At 39.8% G+C, this 24,565-nt stretch overlaps 1 protein-coding gene across 4 annotated transcripts in view; it reads left to right on the top strand.

Annotated features, from left to right (window-relative positions):
- The window catches only part of arhgef3 (Rho guanine nucleotide exchange factor (GEF) 3), a 352,923-nt gene that overhangs the window by 195,158 nt on the left and 133,200 nt on the right, over window positions 1–24,565 (top strand). For 3 of the 4 annotated variants that reach the window (XM_072582329.1, XM_072582331.1, XM_072582332.1), the window contains one exon: window positions 3,890–3,952. In XM_072582329.1, the coding sequence (XP_072438430.1) occupies window positions 3,890–3,952 (63 nt within the window). The remainder of the gene's footprint in view (window positions 1–3,889; window positions 3,953–24,565) is intronic. The other variant, XM_072582330.1, reaches the window with a different exon arrangement.

Raw genomic sequence — 24,565 nt, 5'->3', positions numbered from 1 at the left:
CATCCCCCTACACTATCTCATCATCATCCATATGCTTATCCAACGACTGTTTAAATGCCCCTAATGTGGGTGAGTTCACTACATTGGCAGGCAGGTTGATGCCAGTGTTATAGCTACACTGGAACTATAGCTGAAAATGTGTTGCTGGAAAAGCGCAGCAGGTCAGGCAGCATCCAAGGAACAGGAGAATCGACGTTTCGGGCATCAGCCCTTATTCAGGAAGGATCAGGCTTCTTCAGGCTTCAGGCTAATGCCCAAAACATCGATTCTCCTGTTCCTTGGATGCTGCCTGACCTGCTGCGCTTTTCCAGCAACACACTTTCAGCTCTGATACTCCAGCATCTGCAGTCCTCACTTTCTCCACACCGGAACTATAGCTTGGCTATGGGTGCTGCTAATTCTGGAGCAAAAGCCTACAGCATTTTTGCTTCGATGTTGTCAGGTTCCACAGTCTGTATTACTACTTTCAATGCATTCTGTCCTTTCCCGACATTAAATTTTGTTATGATGAGGTGATAAAAAAGTGACTGGCTTCCCTCTCTTCAACCTCCTTTGATTGGTGTCATGACCATGATGGGAACAGTGTGTTCTAAATCAAGCCCCACTATACTCAGAGTCATCACAATTGTGAAAAATGGCCATTTTCATCACTAGGATGGGTAATGCCTAACTGTGAGCACTATCTATGATAAACGAAACTCATACCTGGTTTCATCAATGAACAATACAACAACAATCATTTATTAATACAAATCCATCCTCCAATATGTGGCAAAAACAGAGGATTAACTACAAAAATGAAAACTTTAAACCAGACCTTCTTTAAATTCAAACACACAAATGGGATAAGCAAGAAAGATGAGACAACATTTTTGTTTTAAGAATATCGTGGGTGGAAAATATCGGCAAAATGTCTGTGGCTCAGAGTCAAAACAGAAGAGAAAACGAGGTGACTTTCCCACCTTTCGATATTGTTTTTGGCAGTGTTGTCACACTGCTGTTTGTGGCGATCCTCAATTTGATAGGTGGTCAGTTGGATCTAGATCTTGGCTTGAGTCACCAGGTCTTTATTTTCGGCTGAGTCTTCGAATGTTTTTTCCTTTTTCTGTGAGTGGAAAAGATAGGTGGAGAGAAAGAAGGATTGTGATTTTTCTGAGAAAGGGTCACCTGACCCAAAGCATACACAGATGTTGCCAGTACCTGCTGAGTTTTTCCAGCAACTTCTCTTTTTGTTTCTGATTTACAACATCTGCAGTTCTTTCCGTTTTTATTGTGATTTTTCTTGCTGACATTTTTTGGAGTTCTTAGGTCCCAGTTGCTCCCTCACATTTCTGTGGTAAATTGTACTTAAACCAATCTACAAGCTGTGATTGGCAGTTTTTTTTCAAAGGCACCTGGTGCCATTGTGTCTCACAAAAGTGTCAAATCCAGGTTCAGCAAAACAATGCCATACAGTTCCTTTTTTCCTTTGAGTTATTAAAAAGTTGGTTCATTTTTTGCAACAAAGCAGCCCAAACTCCAATTTTACAGTTTATATACAATATATGTAGTCCTTTCAACTGGTTACAACAAAGGCTTAATTTCTTTTTAGCACAAGCCTATTACATTCTCTACTTCAAATGCAGGTAGTTATTTTTACTGATAAGTTTACTTGGGTTACACAAACACAAATGTATCACCTGCTAAGCCAAAGAAAAATAATAAATTTGCAACACTAAGTATATGGACTTTGTACAGTCACTTGGACCCATACACTTTCACATATACACTATTAAGGAAGATAAAACAATGTAGAGTTCAAGATCGGCGGCACAGTGGCACAGTGGTTAGCACTGCTGCCTCACATTGCCAGAGACCCGGGTTCAATTCCCGCCTCGGGCAACTGTCTGTGTGGAGTTTGCACATTCTCCCCGTGTCTGCGTGGCTTTCCTCTTGGTGGTCCAGTTTCCTCCCACGGTCCTAAACTGTGCAGATTAGGTGAATTGGCCATGCTAAAATTGCCTGTAGTGTTAGGTGAAGGGGTAAACGTAGGGGAATGGGTCTGGGTGGGTTGCTCTTCGGAGGGTCGGTGTGGACTTGTTGGGCTGAGGGCCTGTTTCCACACTGTAAGTAATCTAATCTAATCCTTGAGGTATCCTTGAACATAAAACTTTGGCCTGTGACTGCAGTTGGCAAAAGTGTGTATCAAAGTTATCTTTTAAAGTTCTTGATTCTCTCAGGCTCATTTCCAATCAGTACTGTCAAACCAGATACCTTGCTTCTTTACCAAGCGAGTCTTCGTAGCCTGTGTTCAGCTCTCCATCATGGATTCCACCTTCTCTCTAAAAGAGAACTCTATGAAATAGTAGCTCAAATATACAGAGTGTACTATAGAATCATAGAATCCCTACAGTTGGAAAACAGATCATTTGGCCCAACAAGTCCATACCAACCCTCTGAACAATATCCCACCCAGATCCATTCCCCTACCCCTATTACTCTACATTTCCCCTGACTAATGCACCTAGCCTACCCATCCCTGAACACTATGGGCAATGTAGCATGGCCACTTCACCTAACCTGCACATCTTTGGACTATGGGAGGAAACTGGAGCACCTGGAGCAATCCCACACAGACACGTGTTGAATGTGCAAACTCCAAGTCGCCATAGTTGGAATTGAACCCGGGTTTCTGGCGCTGTGAGGCAGCAGTGCTAACCACTGAGACACTGCGCTGCCCATTGTCAGCTGAAATTATGTTTCTTAGGGCTTAATAATTTCAGGAAAGGTTCCATCTCCAACATGTGAAGATTGCTACAGTTGTACAAATAAAATAAGAAATCTATTCCAAAGGATCCTTCTAACTGAGCTAATTGCTCTTGGGAAATGTGTTAATTTCAGCTCAGTCTGTCTTTACTGTAATTCACATCAGCTTCATGAAACTTGGCCAACCTATGTGGATCTCTGCAGTTATTTTAAATCAGTGTTTTGTTCCCTTTTTAAAACTACTTCATGGCAGTTTGAGGTATTAAATCTGCTAATACAATTCAAGAACAGTAGTCCATTTTATATGTAATCATGATAATGAAGAGAATCAAACTGCTGAAGTCTGAGGTTAAAACAGAATGTGCTGGGGAAACTCAGCGGGTCTGGCAGCTTCTGTGAAGAAAGAAATAGAGTTAGTATTTCAAGTTAAGCATTACTCTTCTTCGAAAAAGACTCATACAGGACTCAAAGCATTAAGTTTGTTTCTTTTTCCATGGATGCTGCCAGATCTTTTGATCTTTTCTCCAGCTACTTTCTGTTTTTACTTCACATTTCCAGCATCTGCAGTATTTTACTTTTATTTTGCTGAAGACTGACTTCTGTGATATTAGGGACCATAGGAGGAGACCAAAATGAACCATCCACTTGACATTTTTAGCTGAAATTCTTCAGCTTAGTGTTTTGCACTGATTTGTTGGGTACCGTATTATAAGTATGCAATATTTATTTTAAACTGGCTTATTTAAACTAGTCAATTCATCCATGAAAGGAGCAGACAAAGGAATTTAAATGTGTTAAGTAGTTGTATAATCTGAATTGCAGGCTATTATTTTCAATATTTATGCAAGAGACTTGAATTAGGAGTATATTTTTCATTGTGTATAAAATGAACAAGAATCTTTTCTTGAACTGTCATCATTTTAAAAGATGACATTTTTGCTCTTCATGATTCGTTGGTAGGACCTTGCTATACTTGCATTGGCTGCTGCATTTTCCTGTTTTAAAACAGTGACTACATTTTAAAGTTACCTATTAGCTGTGAAGCACCTTTGGATATAATGAAGCCATGAGAGGCAGTATATCAATTGTACTTTGTTCTTCCTTTCCTTCTTATATAATGATCTGTTTTCTTCTATTTTCATAGAAGAAGCGGAAGCAGAGAAAAAGAGATGAAGATTCACTGAGCCTATGCAGCCTCGATGGAAGTGTAAGCAACATTTAAATCATTCTGTAGACTGTGCAAACCTCTGGTTTATAAGCAACCGACCAAACAAAATGGTGAATTATCTTGTCTGTGGGCTACATGGTATATGTTGTTCTAAAACTGAATGAAACACAGAAGACGATTGATTTGGCAATGCTATTGCGAAGTGTATAATTGTTTCCTTGTTTCAAACCCTTATTTTAGACCTAAAAATGCCAATTACTGGGTAAATATTTGTGGGATTTATTATAACCAAAGAGTTTTTTTTAAGTGAATTTTTTATCTTTGTGGGTTCTCCTGACCAGTGATCCTTGTTTGTTTTCAGAAATTCTTTATAGATTCTCAGTGGAGTTTTCTGGATTTTTATTTTCCTTTTTGAATGTTAAGTTCTAATTTGTTGCTATTTTATTTCTATTAAAGCAACTTACATGTAATTTTACGAAACAAATTTGCAAACAAAGCCTGTGTGTGAGAGGAAAGAGTTTAATATATTGACCTCGATTTCCCGTTCACAACAGCAGTTAATGTCCATTTTAAATCAGTTACTGAGTGCATAATGAATTAAAAATGGATCTGTAGCCCTTGTGGGAAAAGTTTGACAAGTGCTAGATTACCTTTGGTGGCAAGTTTGAATTTGGGACCTAGGGAATCATGGAAACAAGTATATGTTTTATTACTGTAAGGTGTGTTCTTCTGCATGTTCCTTTCTTTCGCAAAAGGTTAGATCCAATGCTACACCATGCACTTCTACTGTAAGCAAGAGCTTTTTTTCAAGTAGGTTTCATTGTTTGCCATGGAATGGCACACAGTCCAGTTGCAATCTTTTTTCAAAATGATTGGCCACAAATCTATTTAAGAGGTCTTTGTATGTGTCATGGATCTTGCTGGTGTACACCCTCAGAGTCATTATGGTCGAGCCAAGATTGTCTAACTCTTTCATCGTTCCAAATGTCATGGACTTTGACGGGTGACATTCCCTATCGTCACTGAATGAAACTAATAATACCCTCACTTAATTTAGCTCATCAGTCAAGGTAAACTACCAGGTTGTGCCCACTGGTGTGTATTACCAGCGACTTGGAGGCATGGGGGCAAGCTGAAGTCAGTAGATGCCAATGAGTTTTACTCTTGTTCAAAACTGAAGTTTGCAGCTGACAAAGATTCAGAAGTACTCGTCCTGTCATTTACGCAATTCAGGATCATCAATGGCTGACAGAAAATACAGAGTATGTACAAATAAATCTTTTTCAGATTGGCAATATGTAACAAGTGTTCTGTCACAGGGATTAGTGCTGGAACTTCAACTGTTTATAAAATATATTAAAAGTAACTGAGATGAAGGGACAGAGGGTATTCATGCTAAAGTTGCTGATGACACAAAGCTAGTTAGGAAACTGATTTATGAAAAGGACATAAGGAGGCAAGGAAGAGATATAGAGTGGACAAAAGGGTGGTATATGGAGTATAATGTAGGAAAAGGAAGACTGAATAAAATGAGTTGAAGTAAAACATTGATAATGAGTAAATTAATGAAATTAATGAGTGACAAATCTCCAGGACCTAATGTTTTCATCCAAGAGTGTTAAAGGAAATGGAGGACCATATTATAGGCACCCTAACAATAATCTTCCAGAGTTCCCTAGACAAAGAAGTTGCGTCTCTTGGACATATCACTGTACAATTTGAGAAGGACAAAAGAGGAAAACCAGGGAATTACAGGCCTGTTAAGTTAACTTTTGTGGTGAAGAAATTGTTGAAGTCTGTAATCGAGGTTGGGATAACTGAACACCTTGAAACTTAATCAGGGAGAGCCAGCAGGGATTCATGATAGGTAGGTCATGCCTGACAAACCTCATTGAAAATTTTGAAGAGGTGAATAAGTTAATGGATAGGGAAATGTTTGTGGATGTTGTTAAATTTCAAAAGGCATTTGATGAAATCCCACATGAGAAGCTGTTAATTTGTGTAGAAGCCCCAGAGTTGACAGCAAATTGCTGACATGGCTGGGAAATTAGTTGAGTGGGAGGCGATAGAAAGTAGGGATAGTACTCATATTGATAGGATGTGGTCAGTGGTGTCCTGGAAGGGTCAATGTTAGGGCATCAATTATTCACATTATTTATTAATTACTTCAATACTGGCATAGAAAGACATGTATTGAAATTAAGTGACATTGCAAACAGTGTAGATAATCGCATAAAATTACACAGGGATATTAATAGACTAAGTGAATGGACAAAAATGTGGCAGATGGAGTTCAATGCAAACAACTGTGAGGTTATCCATTTTAAGACTGAAAAACAATAGATCGAGTACTTTCTAGATGTAATGAAGTTAAATAAAGTGGATGTCCAAAGAAACTCGGAGGGTCAGGTGCATAGATCTATATGGTAAAAACAATAACTGCAGATGCTGGAAACCAGAGTCTAGATTAGAGTGGTGCTGGAAAAGCACAGCAATTCAGGCAGTATCCGAGGAGCAGTAAAATCGATGTTTCGGGCAAAAGCCCTTCATCAGGAATACAGCTGCCTGAACTGCCGTGCTTTTCCAGCATCACTCTAATCTAGACCCCCACATAGATCTATATGAACAGGTGCAGAAAATAATCAAAAAAATTAATGGGATGTTGATCTTTACATCTCAAGGACTGGAGAGCAAGGATGCAGAAGTGACATAACAAAACCATTGTTAGACCCCACATGAAGTACTGTGAGCAGATCTGGGCACCACACCTAATATCACCCTTGGAGGGAGTACAATGTAAATTCACAAGAATGATACCTGGATTTAAGAGATTATGAGAAAAGATTATACAAAATAGGCCTGTTTTCTCTAGGATTTAGAAGGTTAATGGATGATCAGATTAAGTCTTCAAGATATTAAGGTCTGTTTCCATGTTGTATAACTCTATGACTCTATATTAACAGAAAACAACAGGGAGGATAAATATAAACTATTTCCACTGGTTGGGGATTCTAGAACTAGGAGGCATATTCTAAGAATTGGGGCCAGACCATTCAGGATATATGTTAGGAGACACTGCAACACACAAAGATGGACTGAAAACAAAAATTGCTGGAAATCACAGCAGGTCAGGCAGCATCTGTGGAGAGAGAGAGCAAGCTAACATTTCGAGTCTAGATCACTCTTCAGCAGAGCTGGTATGAAAGGTGGAGGGGACAGCATTTATGCAATAGTGGGATGGGAGGTGGAATGCTGAGGAGAAAGGCTGTTGATAGTTCAGATTAAATGATCAGAATGTGAGGGCAGAACAATGGTGTGTCTAACTGCCAAACTGGAGTAGGGAGAGAGGACATGGTGACAGAGAATGTAACAAATAAAGCTAAAAGAAAGGGAAGGAATGGGAGTTGGTTCATAATCTGAAGCTAGGAGAAAGTGAGGACTGCAGATGCTGGAGACCAGAGTTGAAAAATGTGATGCTGGAAAAACACAGCAGGCCAGGCAGCATCCGAGGAACAGGAGAATCAACGTTTCAGGCATAAGCCCTTCTTCAGGAACCCGAAACGTCGATTCTCCTGCTCCTCGGATGCTGCCTGGCCTGCTGTGTTTTTCCAGCATCACATTTTTCAACCATAATCTGAAGCTGTTGAACTCAATATTAAGTCCAGGGTGATTGATTGGAACTCTTTTCTATAATCTACAATAAATGCTGGATCAGTTATTAATCCGAATCTGAGATAGATATATTTTTGTTAAGTAAAAGGACATGGACCAGAGTAAGGTATGGATTGAGGCTACACATCAGCCATGATCTCCTCTTTTTCTTTTGAGGTGAACCCATTTCTTGGAAAGGTGATTCCAGTGAAACAAGTTATACTTTATGCATATGGAATATCTTTGCTGCTGTCACTAGTAAAGGAGGAAGAATAAGACAGGAAGAGAAATATATCTAGAACTATTAAAAACAGATAGTAAGAGTTTCTGTAGGAAAAGGAAGAGTAAGTTAAGTAAGTGTTTGTCCTCAGACACTTAGTCAAACAAGTTAATAGTGAAAAATAAGGAAATGACAGATGAATGGAAGAGATACTTTGCATCTCTTCAGTGTAGAGGTTAAAAGGTGTTACAGAAATAATTTTGGAATCAGGAGGTGAAATGGAAGGAGGAACTTAAATTAATTACAGTCATTAAGAAAGTATGACTGGTTCCAAGGTCCTGATGGACTTTATCCTAGCATGTTACTAATGGTGACTGCTGACACAGGTGATGCATTGGTTTCAATTTTCCAATATTCCTTTAGACATGTAAAGATCCCATCTTTGAAACAAGCTAATGTAACTCACTATTTAAAACAGGAGGAAACCACAGACCATTTAGCAAAACATCAGCCAGAGGAAAAATGGTTGAGTTGATTATTAGGGAGTCCGTGGCAGGGCACTTAGAAAATCTCAATTCAAACAGGCAGAGGCAGCATGGTTTTGGAAAAGAGAAATCATCATTGACTAACTCATTGGAGTTCTTTGAAGAGGGAACAACCAGCCTGGATAAAGGTGAACTTGTGGATGTGGTGTACTTGAATTTCCAGGGGCATGTATCAATGCACTGACCAATAAGGTTAAAAATCACACAACACTAGGCTATAGTCCAACAGGTTTATTTAGAAGTATTAGCCTTCAATTTCGAAGTACAGATATAGTTAGTATGTTTGCAGATGACACCAAAATTGGAGGTGGAGTGGACAGCAAAGAAAGTTACCTTGGATTACAATGGGATTTTGATCAGATGGGCCAATGGGGTGAAGAATGGCAGATGGAATTTAATTTAGATAAATGTGAGGTGCTGCATTTTGGGAAAGCAAATCTTAGCAGGACTTATATACTTAATGGTAAGGTCCTAGGGAGTGTTGCTGAACAAAGAGACCTTGGAGTGCAGGTTCATAGCTCCTTGAAAGTGGAGTTGCAAGTAGATAGGATAATGGAGAAGGTGTTTGTATGCTTTCCTGTATTGATCAGAGTATTGAGTACAGGAGTTGGGAGGTCATGTTGCGGCTGTACAGGACATTGGTTAGGCCACTTTTTGAATACTGCATACAGTTCTGGTCACCTTTCCTATCAGAAAGATGTTGTGAAACTTGAAAGGGTTCAGAAAAGATTTACAAGGATGTTGTCAGGGTTGGAGGATTGATCTATAGGGAGAGGCTGAACAGGCTGGGACTGTTTTCCTTGGAGCTTTAGAGGCTGAGGGGTGACCTTATAGAGGTCTATAAAATCATGAGGGGCATGGATAGGGTAAATAGACGAGGTCCCTTCCCTGCGATGGGGGAGTCAAGAACTAGAGGATATAGATTTAGGATGAGAGGGGAAAGTTATAAAAGAGACCAAAGGGGCAACTTTTTCCCAGAGCGGGTGGTCCTGTGTGGAATGGGCTGCCAGAGGAAGTGGTGGAGGATAGTACAACTGCAACATTTAAAAGGCATCTGGATGGGTATATGAATACGAGAGGTTTGGAGGGATATGGGCCAGGTGCTGGCAGGTGGGACTAGATTGTGGTGGGATATCCGGTCGGTATGGACGTGTTGGACTGAAGGGTCTGTTTCTGTGCTATACATCCCTATGACTCTATTTAAATGGAGCGTAGTTATATAATTCTGGGATGCAGAAGGATCTGGGTGAATCATAAAAGACTACTGGTTGTTAGGTCACATTATGATTTCACAAACCTTTATTAGCAAATTGTTTGCTCAATTTCTAAGCTGCTCAAAGCAAAACAAAGCTGAAAGACAAGTTTGGCATGTGTCATGGGTAAGATAACATGTAGTCCTATTGTACCACCGATATGACATTGCAAAACATCTCCCTCATCGGTCATTGTAAAAGCCTCATGGAAATTTATGTGATCAATTATTATTGGATTGTGGACAATTCTGGGATGTGGTTTGGGAACCAGCTAAGATTTTTGTATTCTTTTCATTTAATATTAATGACAGCAATCTGTCAGCAGAAGGAAACTTTCACCCTTTAGTATAGGGTATAATCAACTGTGCATCCCGAGAGCAAAATAATTCATTATCTTCCTAACCAATAATTTTATGACATTTGAAGTTATTTTCAGTGTAGCAGAATGTCATTAATATATATAGTTATTTTTCAACCAGAGTTTCAAGCTCAATTAGCAGTGACTGTAAATACTGTTGGACATGTTCTATGTTCATTTGGTTTCTTTACTCAGTCTCCAAAGTAATCTGCGCTCTGCAGTGAGTACCATCTCAGGTATATATCCCATTCAGTGTGACTGCTGGAAAAAGCGTTTGGGTTTCATAGAGGCTCTTTGAAAAATGGAAACCTGAAACATGATTGCAAGCTTCTGCCATGTCATTGACCAGGCTGACATGACACTAATATTTTAGGTAATACTTATTTGTGAATGTACATTTCCAGAGTTCCCTCAGGGGTGAGTTTATTAAGTAATTTGTACGTACATTTATATTTATACATTCCTTTCTGAAAAGTCACTATATAAATTATACTTGCAATGATATTTAACACTTAGCTATGTATTTTGGATTAGTGGTGCTGGAAGAGCACAGCAGTTCAGGCAGCATCCAAGGAGCAGCAAAATCGACGTTTCGGGCAAAAGCCCTTCATCAGGAATAAAGGCAGAGAGCCTGAAGCGCGGAGAGATAAGCTAGAGGAGGGTGGGGGTGGGGAGAAAGTAGCATAGAGTACAATAGGTGAGTGGGGGAGGGGATGAAGGTGATAGGTCAGGGAGGAGGGTGGAGTGGATAGGTGGAAAAGAAGATAGGCATGTAGGACAAGTCATGGGGAGTGTGCTGAGCTGGAAGTTTGGAACTAGGGTGAGGTGGGGGAAGGGGAAATGAGGAAACTGTTAAAGTCCACATTGATGTCCTGGGGTTGAAGTGTTCTGAGGCGGAAGATGAGGCGTTCTTCCTCCAGGCATCTGATGGTGAGAGAGCAGCGGTGAAGGAGGCCCAAGGATCTCCATGTCCTCGGCAGAGTGGGAGGGGGAGTTGAAATGTTGGGCAATAACGGATGCAATAAAGGCCCTAAAGGAGCCTTCCACATACATCAAAGTGTTACCTGCACATCCACTAATATCATTTATTGCATCCATTGCTCCCGTTGTGGTCTCTTCTACATCGGGGAGACTGGACGCCTCCTAGCAGAGCGCTTTAGGGAACATCTCCGGGACACCCGCACCAATCAAACATACCACCCTGTGGCCCAAAATTTCAACTTCTCCTCCCACTCTGCCGAGGACATGGAGGCCCTGGGCCTCCTTCACCGCCGCTCCCTCACCACCAGACATCTGGAGGAAGAACGCCTCATCTTCCGCCTCGGAACACTTCAACCCCAGGGCATCAATGTGGACTTTAACAGTTTCCTCATTTCCCCTTCCCCTACCTCACCCTAGTTCCAAACTTCCAGCTCAGCACTGTCCCCATGACTTGTCCTACATGCCTATCTTCTTTTCCACCTATCCACTCCACCCTCCTCCCTGACCTATCACCTTCATCCCCTCCCTCACTCACCTATTGTAATCTATGCTACTTTCTCCCCACCCCCACCCTCCTCTAGCTTATCTCTCCACGCTTCAGGCTCTCTGCCTGTATTCCTGATGAAGGGCTTTTGCCCGAAATGTCGATTTTGCTGCTCCTCGGATGCTGCCTGAACTGCTGTGCTCTTCCAGCACCACTCTAATCCAAAATCTGGTTTCCAGCATCTGCAGTCATTGTTTTTACTTAGCTAAGTATGAACACTTAGATTTCTATCATGTTAAAAAACTTTGTGGCTGAAATTTAACTGGGAAAATTTATCTTGGATGTCAACGTAAATGTCACAATTTAGAATTTCCCAGTGGTGTGGGTGAAATGTTTCACCTTCATTAAAGCAACAGACCACTGAGCTATGGGGGATTAATCGAGCTTAAATTTTACTTTCTTTAACCAGTAACCACCCACCACCTCTTCTTAATCTTGTGAAATCTATTCACAAGTGACAAACACCCTTTTGATCTGTACTGGCTGTTAACTTTATACCCCTATTTGGTGCCATAATTTATGTTGATATTGTGTATGATTCCCATGAATGCTCATTTAGCATTTTCTGCAATTTGAGAATTTAATTTACCTATGATTATCAATACTCTGAAGAAATGATCAAGGGTCAGAGCAGCGGTTGCAAAAGTTGCCTCGCTCAATGTGTAAACTGATCAGGTAAACCATTCCTGTATAATATTTCAAAATAAGCACACTTTGCGGGAGGTCTACTTCAATCAATAGCAAATGTTTGAGAGAATCAACAGGGAAAATCTGTTTGGGACATACACTTCACTACTTCAGGATTTAAGCTCTCAGGTAATTTTATTAACTTGATTGTCTAAAATTCTAAAAGAGCATTTTATAATGCAATGAATGGTAAGGAAATTGAGTCAATCACAAGTAATTAATGATGATGCGTCTCTGGTTCTCCTTGGCTAACTTCTCAAAATATATTAATCAGCTGAAGCTATTTAAACATCTCTCTGCACAAATTTATTATCAGTCTCTACAGCTGAAGCCACCTTGTCTGGAAAGCAGGAAACCAGAAAAGCTGAAATGATGTTATGTGTAAAGTCCTGCAAGAACAATTGTTGATTTCAAAACAGCTTAAACGATTTGTATATTTGGTTGTTAAATGAGCATTAGTTAGGATCATGGCGCTATGCAAAATAAGGGACAAAGTGGATTTTGTCTTTTTCTTTCATATTTCACATGTATATTTGTATATTTCACATGTATATTTGTATATTTCACATGTATCAAGCTCCTTCTCTGTAATCCAGTTTCACTTGAGATTTTGGTATTCCCTTTACAAACTATACTGGACTAGGGGAAGGGGTCCTAACACTTCTACATGACTTCATGATCTGGGAACACTTGTTTCAACACCAGAGAGAAATCCTGTAATAACTCATGCATTGTGGTATTTCTTGCTAGTGAGGTACAGGACATGATCAGAGGACAGAAAGCATGGTAAGCGCAGGCTCAGTACGGTTATTAATCATGTGGAGAAAAGGGTTGCATTTCTAGTCCTCACCTTATTTTTGAATTGATCTGACTGTGTTTTTAGCTTACTGACAGAATTTTCACAGCTTAGAATAGTCTGTAGGGTTTTGGTAGCAGGGAAATGACAGTAAGACAAGTACTAAAAGATTTTATTTTATAGAACCGCCAGGATAGAGTAATTTTGGAATTTTGACTGCTTTTTTTATTCAGAAAGCCTTGATGTCAAGAACCAGGATCACATTCCTGAGCCTATGGCTGGTCCTTTATTTCCTGCTAATTTTCAGCATAACTGTATCTACACACCGTTCCATAAAATAGTTTTAAACAGAATCATAAAATCTTACTGCAAAGACAGTAGATATCTACCCCATCACACCCATGTCAGCTATTTCAAAGAAATATCTGACTAGTGCCATTGTGTTGCTCTTTCAAAGTTTTATTTTCATGTATTTACTCATCTCCCTTTTGATGCTATTATTCAGTTTGCTTTTGCCACCTTTTTGGGCAATGCTTTCCAAATCATTAGAGCTCACTACACAACAACAAAAAAGATCTTCATCTCCCTCTGTGATTTTTTGCGAGAGTACACATACTAACAGAGTTTTAATTTTGATAGCTCAAAGTTAAATTTTGTCAGTTCATTCACTGAATTTGTCATTACAATAATCACAATTTCCCTCAAGATTCTAATAAAGTGACAAAGGACATTAGTGGGAATGGTATATTTAGTAATAAGTGAACTAACTAAATCTTAGCCAGATTGATTTGCTGTTAGAGCAAATTAATTTCTCTATCTTCGTCCTAGTTCTCCTTTTCTCCATAAGCTGCACCTTGACTGTGGTTTAACCGATAGGCATGCGTTCTGCCTCTCAGACTTTACCTCCTTGTGACTTTATCAGGAACAACCAATATGAACTGCTTATCATCAGTATGTGCATGAAAATTATCTTATCTTCCATTAATCCTCTTTTGAATGAGCCACCATTTTGTTCAGTCAGCTATTGGAAATACCTCTGCTGCAAGTAGCCAATCATATCCTCTCTGTAACAATTGAGGTGAAATGAGTCACTTACAGCAAGTGGGTATTCAATCCTACGCCAAGATCATGCATTGCTTTCTCTGGTGTAATTTGATCCTTCATCAGCTAACTTTGCTTCTTCGATTTTTTTTTAATGTAAAATATGTTTGAAAATAATTTTTCCGACGTGAGTTCATACGGTGGGTTTTCAGCAGCAGAATTGATTTGCCCAAATTAAAAGGTAAGTGTTCCATTTTGCCAAGGAGTAAGCTTTTCAGTTGTAAGTCAGCTTAATTAAGGTGTTGTGATGAAGAGTAAGCAAGCTACAGATTGTGCATATTCCATAGATAACCAAGGAAGGGTTTGGTTGTGATTTGCCTGTCTTTTAATGCCGGACTATTTTCCAAGTGCTTCTGATGCAGCTGCCATACGTTACTGCCTTATATACCTGTACAATCCCCATCACCACAAGTTTGACATGTGGAAGGTGCACCAGTATTTCCTCCAAGCAGCAAGTGACTGGGTCCATTATAAAAATCATAAGATGTAGTAGCAGAAGTAGGTCATTCACTCCATTAAATCGGCTCTGCCATTCAATGAGATTATCCACATCTACCTGTCAAATCCCCTAAGAATTTTCTGTATCTCAATTAGGTCACCCCTTATTCTTCTAAACACTAAAGAGTACAGACCCAACCTACTCAATTTCTCCTCCCTAAGACAGTCCCTCTATACCTGATACCAGCCTAGTGAACCTTTTCTGGACTGCCTTTAATGCTGATATATCTTTACTGCCAACTTATTGTCAATCTCAAGTTGCCCTTGAGAAGATGGTGGTAAGCCACCTTGTTGACCTGCTGTAGTCCACCTGCTGTGGGTTGACTCTCAGTGCCATTGGGGAGAGAATTCCTGGAATTTGACCCGTGAGGTCTTATCTTAGACTAATGTATCAAATGCCTTCTGAAAATATAAGCATATTACATCCACTGCTTCCCCTTTATCTATACTGCTTTTACCTCTTCAAAGGATTCTAGAAAATTCTAGAAAATGATTTTCACTTCTTGAAGCTCCTGCTTGATCATGTTATGTGTTTCTAAAGGCTCTGCTATTGCATTCTTTACTCTCATGAAACTTGACAGGACAAATGCAGAGAACTTGTTTCCTCTGTGCGATAGATCAGGAACAGAGGGCACAGTTTCAGAATAAGGGGTTGCATATTTAAATTAGAGATAAGGAGGAATTCTTTCTTTCAGAAGGTTGTGAATCTGTGGAATTCTTTACCACAAAGGGCTGTTGAGGCTGCGCCATTAAGTATACTCAATGCCAAGATAAAACAGAGTGTTAATCAATAAGGGAATAATGGTTTCAGGGGATGACAGAAAAGTGGAATTGAGAGTTATCAGATCATCAATGATCTCATCGAATGGCCTACTTCTGCTCCTGTGTCATATGGTCGTATTAAATGTAGCCTTAACAACAATACTCACACTTTAAAAACAAGTAAAGAAAAATGTCCTTAACGGATGATATAATAACAGTGCCATGACTTAACTGGTAATAGTGCACCATTTATGCCCCACAGTTCCACAAGCCATCAAAGAATGTATAAAAATTCCAAGGTAACCACCAAAACTCAACTTTCCTAACTGCTACTCAGAACAAGAGAAAACTATACCAGGTTTTGTTTAGTAACAGTACAAGTAACCTTTTGTACCGCACTTAACTTTAACAAGACCATTGAAAAACAAAGGATATCTAATTTTATGTAATTTAACTTGTAATCTTTCAAACACTTTCAAACATAACTAATACAAACAAAACACAAATGGCTTGACACATATTCATGGGTGGTGAAGAATATTGACTGGATAAATATAATTATGAAGTCCAGACCACAAGGCGGAAGAGATTTTTTTTCTCTCATAGACCTTTTGTGAGTGTGAAATACTGTTGTCAGTACAGCGATGACTGTCCTCTCATTCAGTGCTTCAACAGGTAAACTCAGATCTGTTCTTTTGTGAATTCTTTCAACATTCTGGGGTTTTTGGTTCTCCCCCCTCCCCCAGCTGCCCACATTAAAAGAGAGAATGTGGATGCTGTCTGCAAGCTGGATGTTTTCATTCTCCAGTCCTCTTGGCACTTACAGTTTTTAACATTCTATAGCTCAACCAGTTCGAGAATTGTTGCCAGGCAGAATTTCCTGAGCTCTAACAATGTTTTTTTATTATTGAGAAAAAGATTTTGAATTTTTTACAAAATTATAAACTTACTACAAAATAGTATAACAATCTGATATTATAACAACTATAACAGTAAACAAACTGCTACTATACTCCACAAACAATTTTTAAGGAAGAAAAGAGAAAATAAGAAAACCCTACACAAACTACCATTCAATAACTAAATTAGACAAAAATCTAAACTAAATTGATTTGAACCAAGGCAAATTAAATTAAGTTACAACACTCAGCACAATCCTACCAAAGCTCCCCATCACTGGGACCATCAGTTGGCAAACCCGTATTTATTCGGAATTCGTCCTCCCAGGGGACCCTGACCTGCCGAACACAGTCCTCATGGCTACACAAAGGCCCTGACCAATATCGCTGACAAGCCTGCATCCGTATAGTTCAAAATGGGCCACCGTGTCCTATAAAAGAGTTTCATTTTCTTGTGCACCATATTCGTGAGGACGCCCAAGGAGATGTGCTCCATAACTAACCTACGCCACCCTGAGAGTCCTGGGGGATTCTCCAACACCCAGCTCATCAGAATGTTCTTCCCATGCACATGAAAGAATATTAAACAGTTTCTTCCCATGCACATCCAAAGAGGGGAGATTCGGCAGACCCAAGAGGAGGGACACTGGATCTACCTTGACCTCGGTTCACAAGGTCCCTTCCAAGACACTCACTATAGCACCCCAAAACCTACAAAGGTTGTGGCATGACCACAAGCAATGAGTAAGAGTACCAATATCCGTTTTATATTTGGGGCACACTGGGGACACTCCTGTCTTTAATTTCGCAAGCCGCTCCGGTGCCAAATAAGCCCTGTGGAGTACATTCAGTTGCATAGCCTGCATCCTATTGCAGATCAAAATGTTCCTTATGTTCTCCCAAATACCCTCCCATGCCTCTGACGAAATCTCCACCCACAATTCCTCAGTCCAGATCCCGCACAACCGCTCAACGGCCTTTGAAACATTACCTCTGAATAAATGATAGAGGGTGCTGACCGAGAGAGTACCTGTGGATCAAAGTACTCGCCTCTCCACATCAGACTTATAGGGACTAACCATTAACATAGCCTTTTTCTGTATAAAGTCCCTAATCTGAAAATAACAAAAGAGGTCCCTCCTAGATCGTTCATATTTCTGTCTCAACTGCTCAAAAGACATCAAGACCTCCCCCTCAAATAAATCTCCCAGACAGGAAACTCCTCTAGATTCCAAGAGTCTAAAGCCAGAATCCATCGATCAAGCTGGAATCCTGGCATTCCTACTATAGGAGTAAAAGGGGAAGTTTGTCATGAATTGTTCTCACTTTGTCACATCATTCTCCATGCTTTAATCGTGTTAAGGACAATTGGATTTCTGCAGTGCTCCATAACAATCCTCATCTTATCCATAAACACCAAATTAATGAGGGGGCATTTCGCCTGGCTGGCCTCAATGTCCAGCCAAATTGACCATGAGTCCTGGCAAGCCCAATGAGCCACACACGACAATAGGGATTTTCATTGATATTTCATAAAATCTGGAAAGTCCACATCCACCTTTCTCTCCCCCCCCCCCCGCTGCGGAAGCTACAATTTGGCAAGCTTAATAAGAGGCCACCTATGACACCAGATAAAAGATCCCAGCCAACTGCTAAGCCTCTGTAGCACTTGTCTAGGCAGCATCAAAGGAGCATTCACATGGGATATAATAAATGGGGAAGAGCATTCATTTTGACAAGAGGTATTCTACCCAACCAGGATATCAGAAGATCCTCCCAGCACTGAAGGTCCTGTCTTAACTTCTCCAGCAACTGCACGAAAATTAGCCTTATATAATTGATCAAAGGCATGGGTGATAACGATGCCTAAGTACAGGAAACCTCCCTGTGACTATGCTCTATTGAGTCTTAGTGCCACTTGGTCTCAGCTTCTCTGTTTTTTTTCTTCCCGAAAGCAACGTTGGATGGCACAGCTTAATAATGTGCAACACTTGCTTTTTAAAACTTGTTAAAATTTCTTTTTTTTAATTAAAGCAGTCCTTCCAAATTAATTCAGTCAATTGGTCTGGTGTGTGTGTCAAAAGTCATGACTCCCAGAATATCTTCCCCACAGGAATCAAACTTTGTTATGAATAGTCTGTTTTCCGTGGAGCATTGGAGACTGAGGGGTAATCTTATACAGGTTTATAAAATTATGAGGAACAGGGATCTGATAAATAGACAAGATCTTTTCCCTGAGGTAGGGGAGTCCAGAATAGAGGGCATAGGTTTATGGTGAGGGATTTAAATGGGATCTAAAGGGCAACTTTTCACCCAGAAGCTGGTGTGTATATGAAATGAGCTGCCAAAGGAAGTTGTGGAGGCTGGTACAATTCCAATATTTAAAAAGCATCTGGATGTCTAAATGAATAGGAAGGGTTTGGAGGGATATGGGCCAAGTGTTGGCAAATGGATCTAGATTAATTTAGGATATTTGGTCATCATGGATGAATTGGACTAAAGGGTCTGTTCGTGTGCTATACCTCTGTATGACTCAATGATTCTATAAATAACCACTGAACCTCTGTCTTTAAGAACCTGTTTAGATGTTTATTCAGAAGAATAGAATTAAATTGATTTCTGCTCTGCTCTGCTTAAAGAGTTAGTAAGCAGGATATAACTCACTGAGAGGTTATATTATTTAGTAGACAGCTCTAGATCTTTTGCACCATCTTACACTATATATTTATAATCTAGTGTATTTGTATTTGTGTAGCACTGGCACCACAATCCAGCAGTGACGCACACTCCCATGCCACCCCATGCTTTTATTTCTCTCTCTCCCTCTCTACCTGCACCCAGCTCATTTCAGTTGTACTTCTCCAGCTCTGGCCATGCTTTGTTTGCCTTGTTCCTGCTTCTCCCTCAGTCTCCATGACCTGCCACCATTACCATGTACCTTCTTGCTGCTCTTCCAATCACAGGTAGATTCAGTCCTGTGTTTGCTGCTGATAGATCCAGTACTGAACCTATTAGCAAAAATCACAGGAGCGAAGCAACCTTTGATTGAAGGAGCTAGACCCCAGTAATTGTGTCCACGCACTATAAGGCAATCTGTTCTTGAATGTTCCTGTGTGTTTTGAGGTGAATTAACCCACATGTGTATTATTAAACACTGTTACATGGACAATGAGCCTGCATCCTGTACAGCCTGGAGTCCTGCACTTAGCAACATTTGCACCTGCATCTCCAGGGCCTTGGCGCAGTGTGATGGGTAATCTTTGTGCTAAGTTTTAATGGAGGTGTTAAGAAGAGCAGGGGTGGTTGTGAGGGACTTTTCATCTGCCCCTTACCATTGCCCTGTTCTACCACAGTAGGAAAACTGGAGATCAGCCAAAAAACTGATGATAAACACATCCTGCAGGCATGTCACTCTGCAATGGGGCTAAAATAATGCAGAGAAGGTCTCACCCTCCGAAGCTGGAAGTCAATCTGATTGATTGGCAACACTAAGAGCTCAGTAATGGGCACCACAGCTCTAACCAGTCCCAAGATAAAGATCCCAGACCCAGATCAGTCGGATTTATTGGATTAAGCATGTTCATGCAGCTTAAGAAATCGGGATAAAAGTGTATGGTGGGAAAGAATTTCAAGTCCAGCTGGGTAGGAAGGGTGGTGTATTATATTCTCAGGGTTACCCCGAAGCACAAAGGGCACACCCTTCCAAACATCGCACATCACTTTCTACTTGAACAGAAGCAGAAAGGTTATCCACTCCAGCTTGACTGAGTCAAACAGCATCGAAACAAGTCTTTTGGCCCACCATGTCTTTGTCAATAATTATATGTACAAAAATACCCTTAAGACAATTGCTACATCTTTGAAGAAATAGAACTGGATCTTACATGCTTCCACTTCTAGTGTGAGAGCATGTGAAGAGACATTTTAGAGAAGGCATGTAGAACAAGGTTTAAATGAGAATATAGATAACATGGTTAGTAAGTTTATGGATGACACCAAAATTGGTGATATAGTGGACAGTGAAGAAGATTATCTAAGATCACAGAAAGATCTTGTTCAGTAGGGTCAATGGGCTGGGGAGTGGCAGACGGCGTTTAATATGGACAACTGCAAGGTATTGCATTTTGGTAAAATAAACAAGGTAGCAACTTATACAATTAAAAGTAGGGCCTTGAGTGGTGTTGTAGAACAGAAAGAAATTGGGGTTCCGATACATTATTCTTTGAAGTTTGTATCACATGTGGGCAGGATGGTTAAGGTTGGCTTGCCTTCATTACTCAGACCTTTGAGTACAGGAGTTGGGATGTCATGTTGAGGTTCTACAGGCATAGATGAGGCCACTTCTAGAGTACTGTGTGCAGTTCTGGTTGTAGGGAGGATATTATTAAATTGAGAGAATTCAGAAAAGACTTACTAGGATTTAGCTAGGAATGGAGCATTTGAATTATATGGAGCTGCTGGATGGGCTGGAAGTTCTTTCACTGGAGTGTAGAAGAGGGAGTGTAAGAGATCTTGTAGAGGTTTATAAAACCATGAGGGGTATAGATAAGATGAAAGGCAGGTGTCTTTTCCCAAGGGTGGGGGATTTCAAGACTAGGAGGCATATTTTTAAGATGAGAGGAGAAAGATTTAAAAAGGACATGAGGGGCAACAATTTTACAAAGAGAGTAGTTTGTGTGTGAAATGAACTTCCAGAGGAAGTGGTGAGTGCCAATTCATTTACAATGTTTTAAAAGACGAATACAAGAATAAGAAAGGTTTGGAGGGATATGGACCAAGTGCAGGCAGGTGGGACTAATTTAGTTTATGGCCTAGTTGGACCAAAGGGTCTGTTTCGTGCTGAATGACTCTGTGCCTGTATAAACTGAGGGGCTTGCTCATCATCTCGCCATCCAATCCTACGTTAGTCCTACAATATGAAATTGGCAGCCATCAATCATTTAAGGGCCCAATTGAGTTGGGTTTGTTTTCCCTGGAGAATAGGAGGCTGACACTAAACTATAGCAATTCTATTTACCTGCTCTTAGTCCATAGCCTACAATGCCCTGGCATTTTAAGTACTAATCAAGATACTTCTTAAATATTGTAAGAGCACCTGCCTCCACCACCAACTCAGGCAGTGCGTTCCATACTTCTATTCCGCTCTGGGTGGAAATATTTTTTCCCAAACTACTTACTTCTCATATTTGATCTTAAGACACATTTGCCACTGGGAAAAGTTTCTCACAATCTACGTACTTAATGGTGGCTGTACTGTCAGCAACAGACAGTTAAAAGAGGGATTATTTTAGGTTTAATTCAGTTTTTTAAAAGCTAAGACACAGAATTGAAAATCTCATTACTTTGTAAAGTTATTAATTCTATGAATTTAAAAACTTGATTCTGTATTTTGACTAAGAATCTACGAGTGAATTTCTTAAAACAGAGCTGATCATGCATAACATGTGAAGCTGATGTTTTGTTGTGTCTTTTTTCACGCAGTCTTGCTCTGTGACTACAGAAATCTTGCTTTTAGTACTATTGGACCATTGATAATAAAATCCAAACTCAAAACACTAATCGGCTTAGGATGTATTTATAAGAACATGGTTTTAAACTTTAAATATGTGACTTCCAAGATGTTTCCTGATGTGCTCTTTTCCACCCACAAATTCAAATAAATGGACTGCTGTCCAGTTGAAACTTCATTTAATCGTGACATTAAATTAAAGCCTCAACATTATCTAATTATAATTGAAATGACTGATTTGGATAACTATATTTCTGGAACAAAGTATCACTATTAACCCTTTCAAGGTATCAACCTGGCTTTAGGTTTATGCGTATAGCCCTCTACATAATGTTAGCCATGCTTTTACCAAGCTATTTTTGATCAAAAACAAAACTGACAGTATCAAGACTGAAAATAAACTTGCTGCAACTTTACTAAATATTAGTAAAATTATAGACTGCATTAAGAGTAAGCTACCAGCCTATTAAAGTCTATCCTGTAACAGAATGTTATCCTGTAACACATAATTCTGAGATCTCTTGAGGGAATTTCATTGCATTTTCAACATTTCAACATGCTCAACATAACCAATCTCTAACTATTTGAATGCATTGTGTGATGGTTCCCCTCACAACACCATCAGTTTATGCCTCTGACGATTACTAAGTTAAATTTCTTTGTGTAGGTACTTTCAGGTCACTAGTTTCTATTACATCAGACTTTATTTGCCGATGTTTTGCAGTATTGATGTACAAGAGAAATTGTGATAATGTGTGAAATAACGCCCTGTCAAGTTTCTGTCTCTTAACTTGAAAAGAGCCGGTAGCATATTTAAGACACAGCTAAGTATTAGTTGTTTTGGAAAGCATTCTATCATACTAAGAACAATAAGAGCTTCAAGGGGTTTTACCATTGATAGGGTGAGACCTTGTGTCTGTTTCAGAAGCAACTTGAAATTTATATTACGTTTCGAAAGCCATCTTTGGGTGCAACAGTTGTTTTAACTTTGACTTTTAAATTAATTTGACTCTTGGGTGATTTCAATAAAAAATAATTAAAGATTAAGCCCAGAAATTATGTATTATTACTAATCCAATTTCAATGTGTAATGGGGTCAAGAAATTATTTTGGAAGGTAAATGAAATGGAAACCATTTCCATTGGCCATTCATCCTAATATTTATCCCTCTAAATTCCATCGTACTTTTACAGCTCTTCAAGCAATCTCTTCACTGAGTTACTAACATATAATGTTAAGGGCCAATGGAAATTGTTTACATTTCATTTATCTGTTATATATTTCCCACTTTGATTCTCTCTGCATACTCAAGGTAAATTGGAGCAATATTTTCTCTAAGCTGCAAGGCCAAACAGCCAACCCAAAAGATATCTGCAGGTTGCAAAAAGATCAAACCCTCTAAGTTCCTGTTTGGGTGTAAAATTAAAGCTGACACATGATAAAAATAATTGCTTTCACAAACCAGAAAACAATTAGATGGTATGTTGGCTACCAAGATCAGCAAAGATGGAAGTCACTAAAGAACTTTGAGTCTGAACTTTGTGAAGAATTCAAAAATAATTTTCTGCAACTAAAAGTGACATTTTGCAGCAATTTTAATTTCTTTGCTTCCAACGCTACAGGAGAAAGTGAGGACTGCAGATGCTGGAGATCAGAGCTGAAAATGTGTTGCTGGAAAAGTGCAGCAGGTCAGGCAGCATCCAAGGAACAGGAGAATCGACGTTTCGGGCATCATCCTGTTCCTTGGATGCTGCCTGACCTGCTGCGCTTTTCCAGCAACACATTTTCAGCTCTGATCTCCAGCATCTGCTGTCCTCACATTCCTGAAGAAGGGCTGATGCCCGAAACGTCGATTCTCCTGTTCCTTGGATGCTGCCTGACCTGCTGCACTTTTCCAGCAACACATTTTCAGTTCCAACACTACAGACCTGGATTCACTTCTGAAAAGGGGGTCCACCAGAGATTTGACAACTTCCCCTCAAGTGTAGGTATGGTATTCCAAAGGGTATATGTTAGTATCTCATTATCATGGAGAAGGGCATTAGAAGACAGAGCAATGGAAAGACAGATAGCATTGAGAACCTCAAAGATACTTTCCCTATGGAAATAATTGCCAACTCAGCTAATATGAAGATTTTGTTGAGAAGATTTTCTAATTTATTCTTACAATCTGCAATGGTGAACTTCTTATTTCTTTATTTTTCTAATTATTTTTCCGAAGAATTTGTATCAAGGAATCAGTACCTTGGTACCTAAGATGATTCTGTAAGTGGCAACTTGTAAACTTTTCACTGTATTCACCTGAATATATTTGACACTAAAACTAATTCAATTTAATTCAAGATATAAATAGGAAAAGTGGACCTCTCCAAAGAGGCATTAAAAGTAGCTCTGCCATTTACTGCCTGTAGATGTGAAACTATGGTCATCTCTCATCTCTGTCTAGATTCTAAAAGTGACAACAAAACTGAATTTATGCAAGGGCATGACAGGCAAAGGGGACTTAGAACATAGAACATAGAACAATACAGCACAGAACAGGCCCTTAGGCCCACGATGTTGTGCCGAACTTCTAACCTAGATTAAGCACCCATCCATGTACCTATCCAAATGCCGCTTAAAGGTCGCCAATGATTCTGACTCTACCACTCCCACAGGCAGCGCATTCCATGCCCCCACCACTCTCTGGGTAAAGAACCCACCCCTGACATCTCCCCTATACCTTCCACCCTTCACCTTAAATTTATGTCCCCTTGTAACACTCTGTTGTACCCGGGGAAAAAGTTTCTGACTGTCTACTCTATCTATTCCTCTGATCATCTTATAAACCTCTATCAAGTCACCCCTC

This window comes from Chiloscyllium punctatum, chromosome 12, assembly GCF_047496795.1.
Source record: "Chiloscyllium punctatum isolate Juve2018m chromosome 12, sChiPun1.3, whole genome shotgun sequence".
Lineage (NCBI taxonomy): Eukaryota > Metazoa > Chordata > Chondrichthyes > Orectolobiformes > Hemiscylliidae > Chiloscyllium > Chiloscyllium punctatum.
Note: the sequence above shows the minus strand (reverse complement) of the source record. Positions and strands in the feature narration are given on the sequence as shown.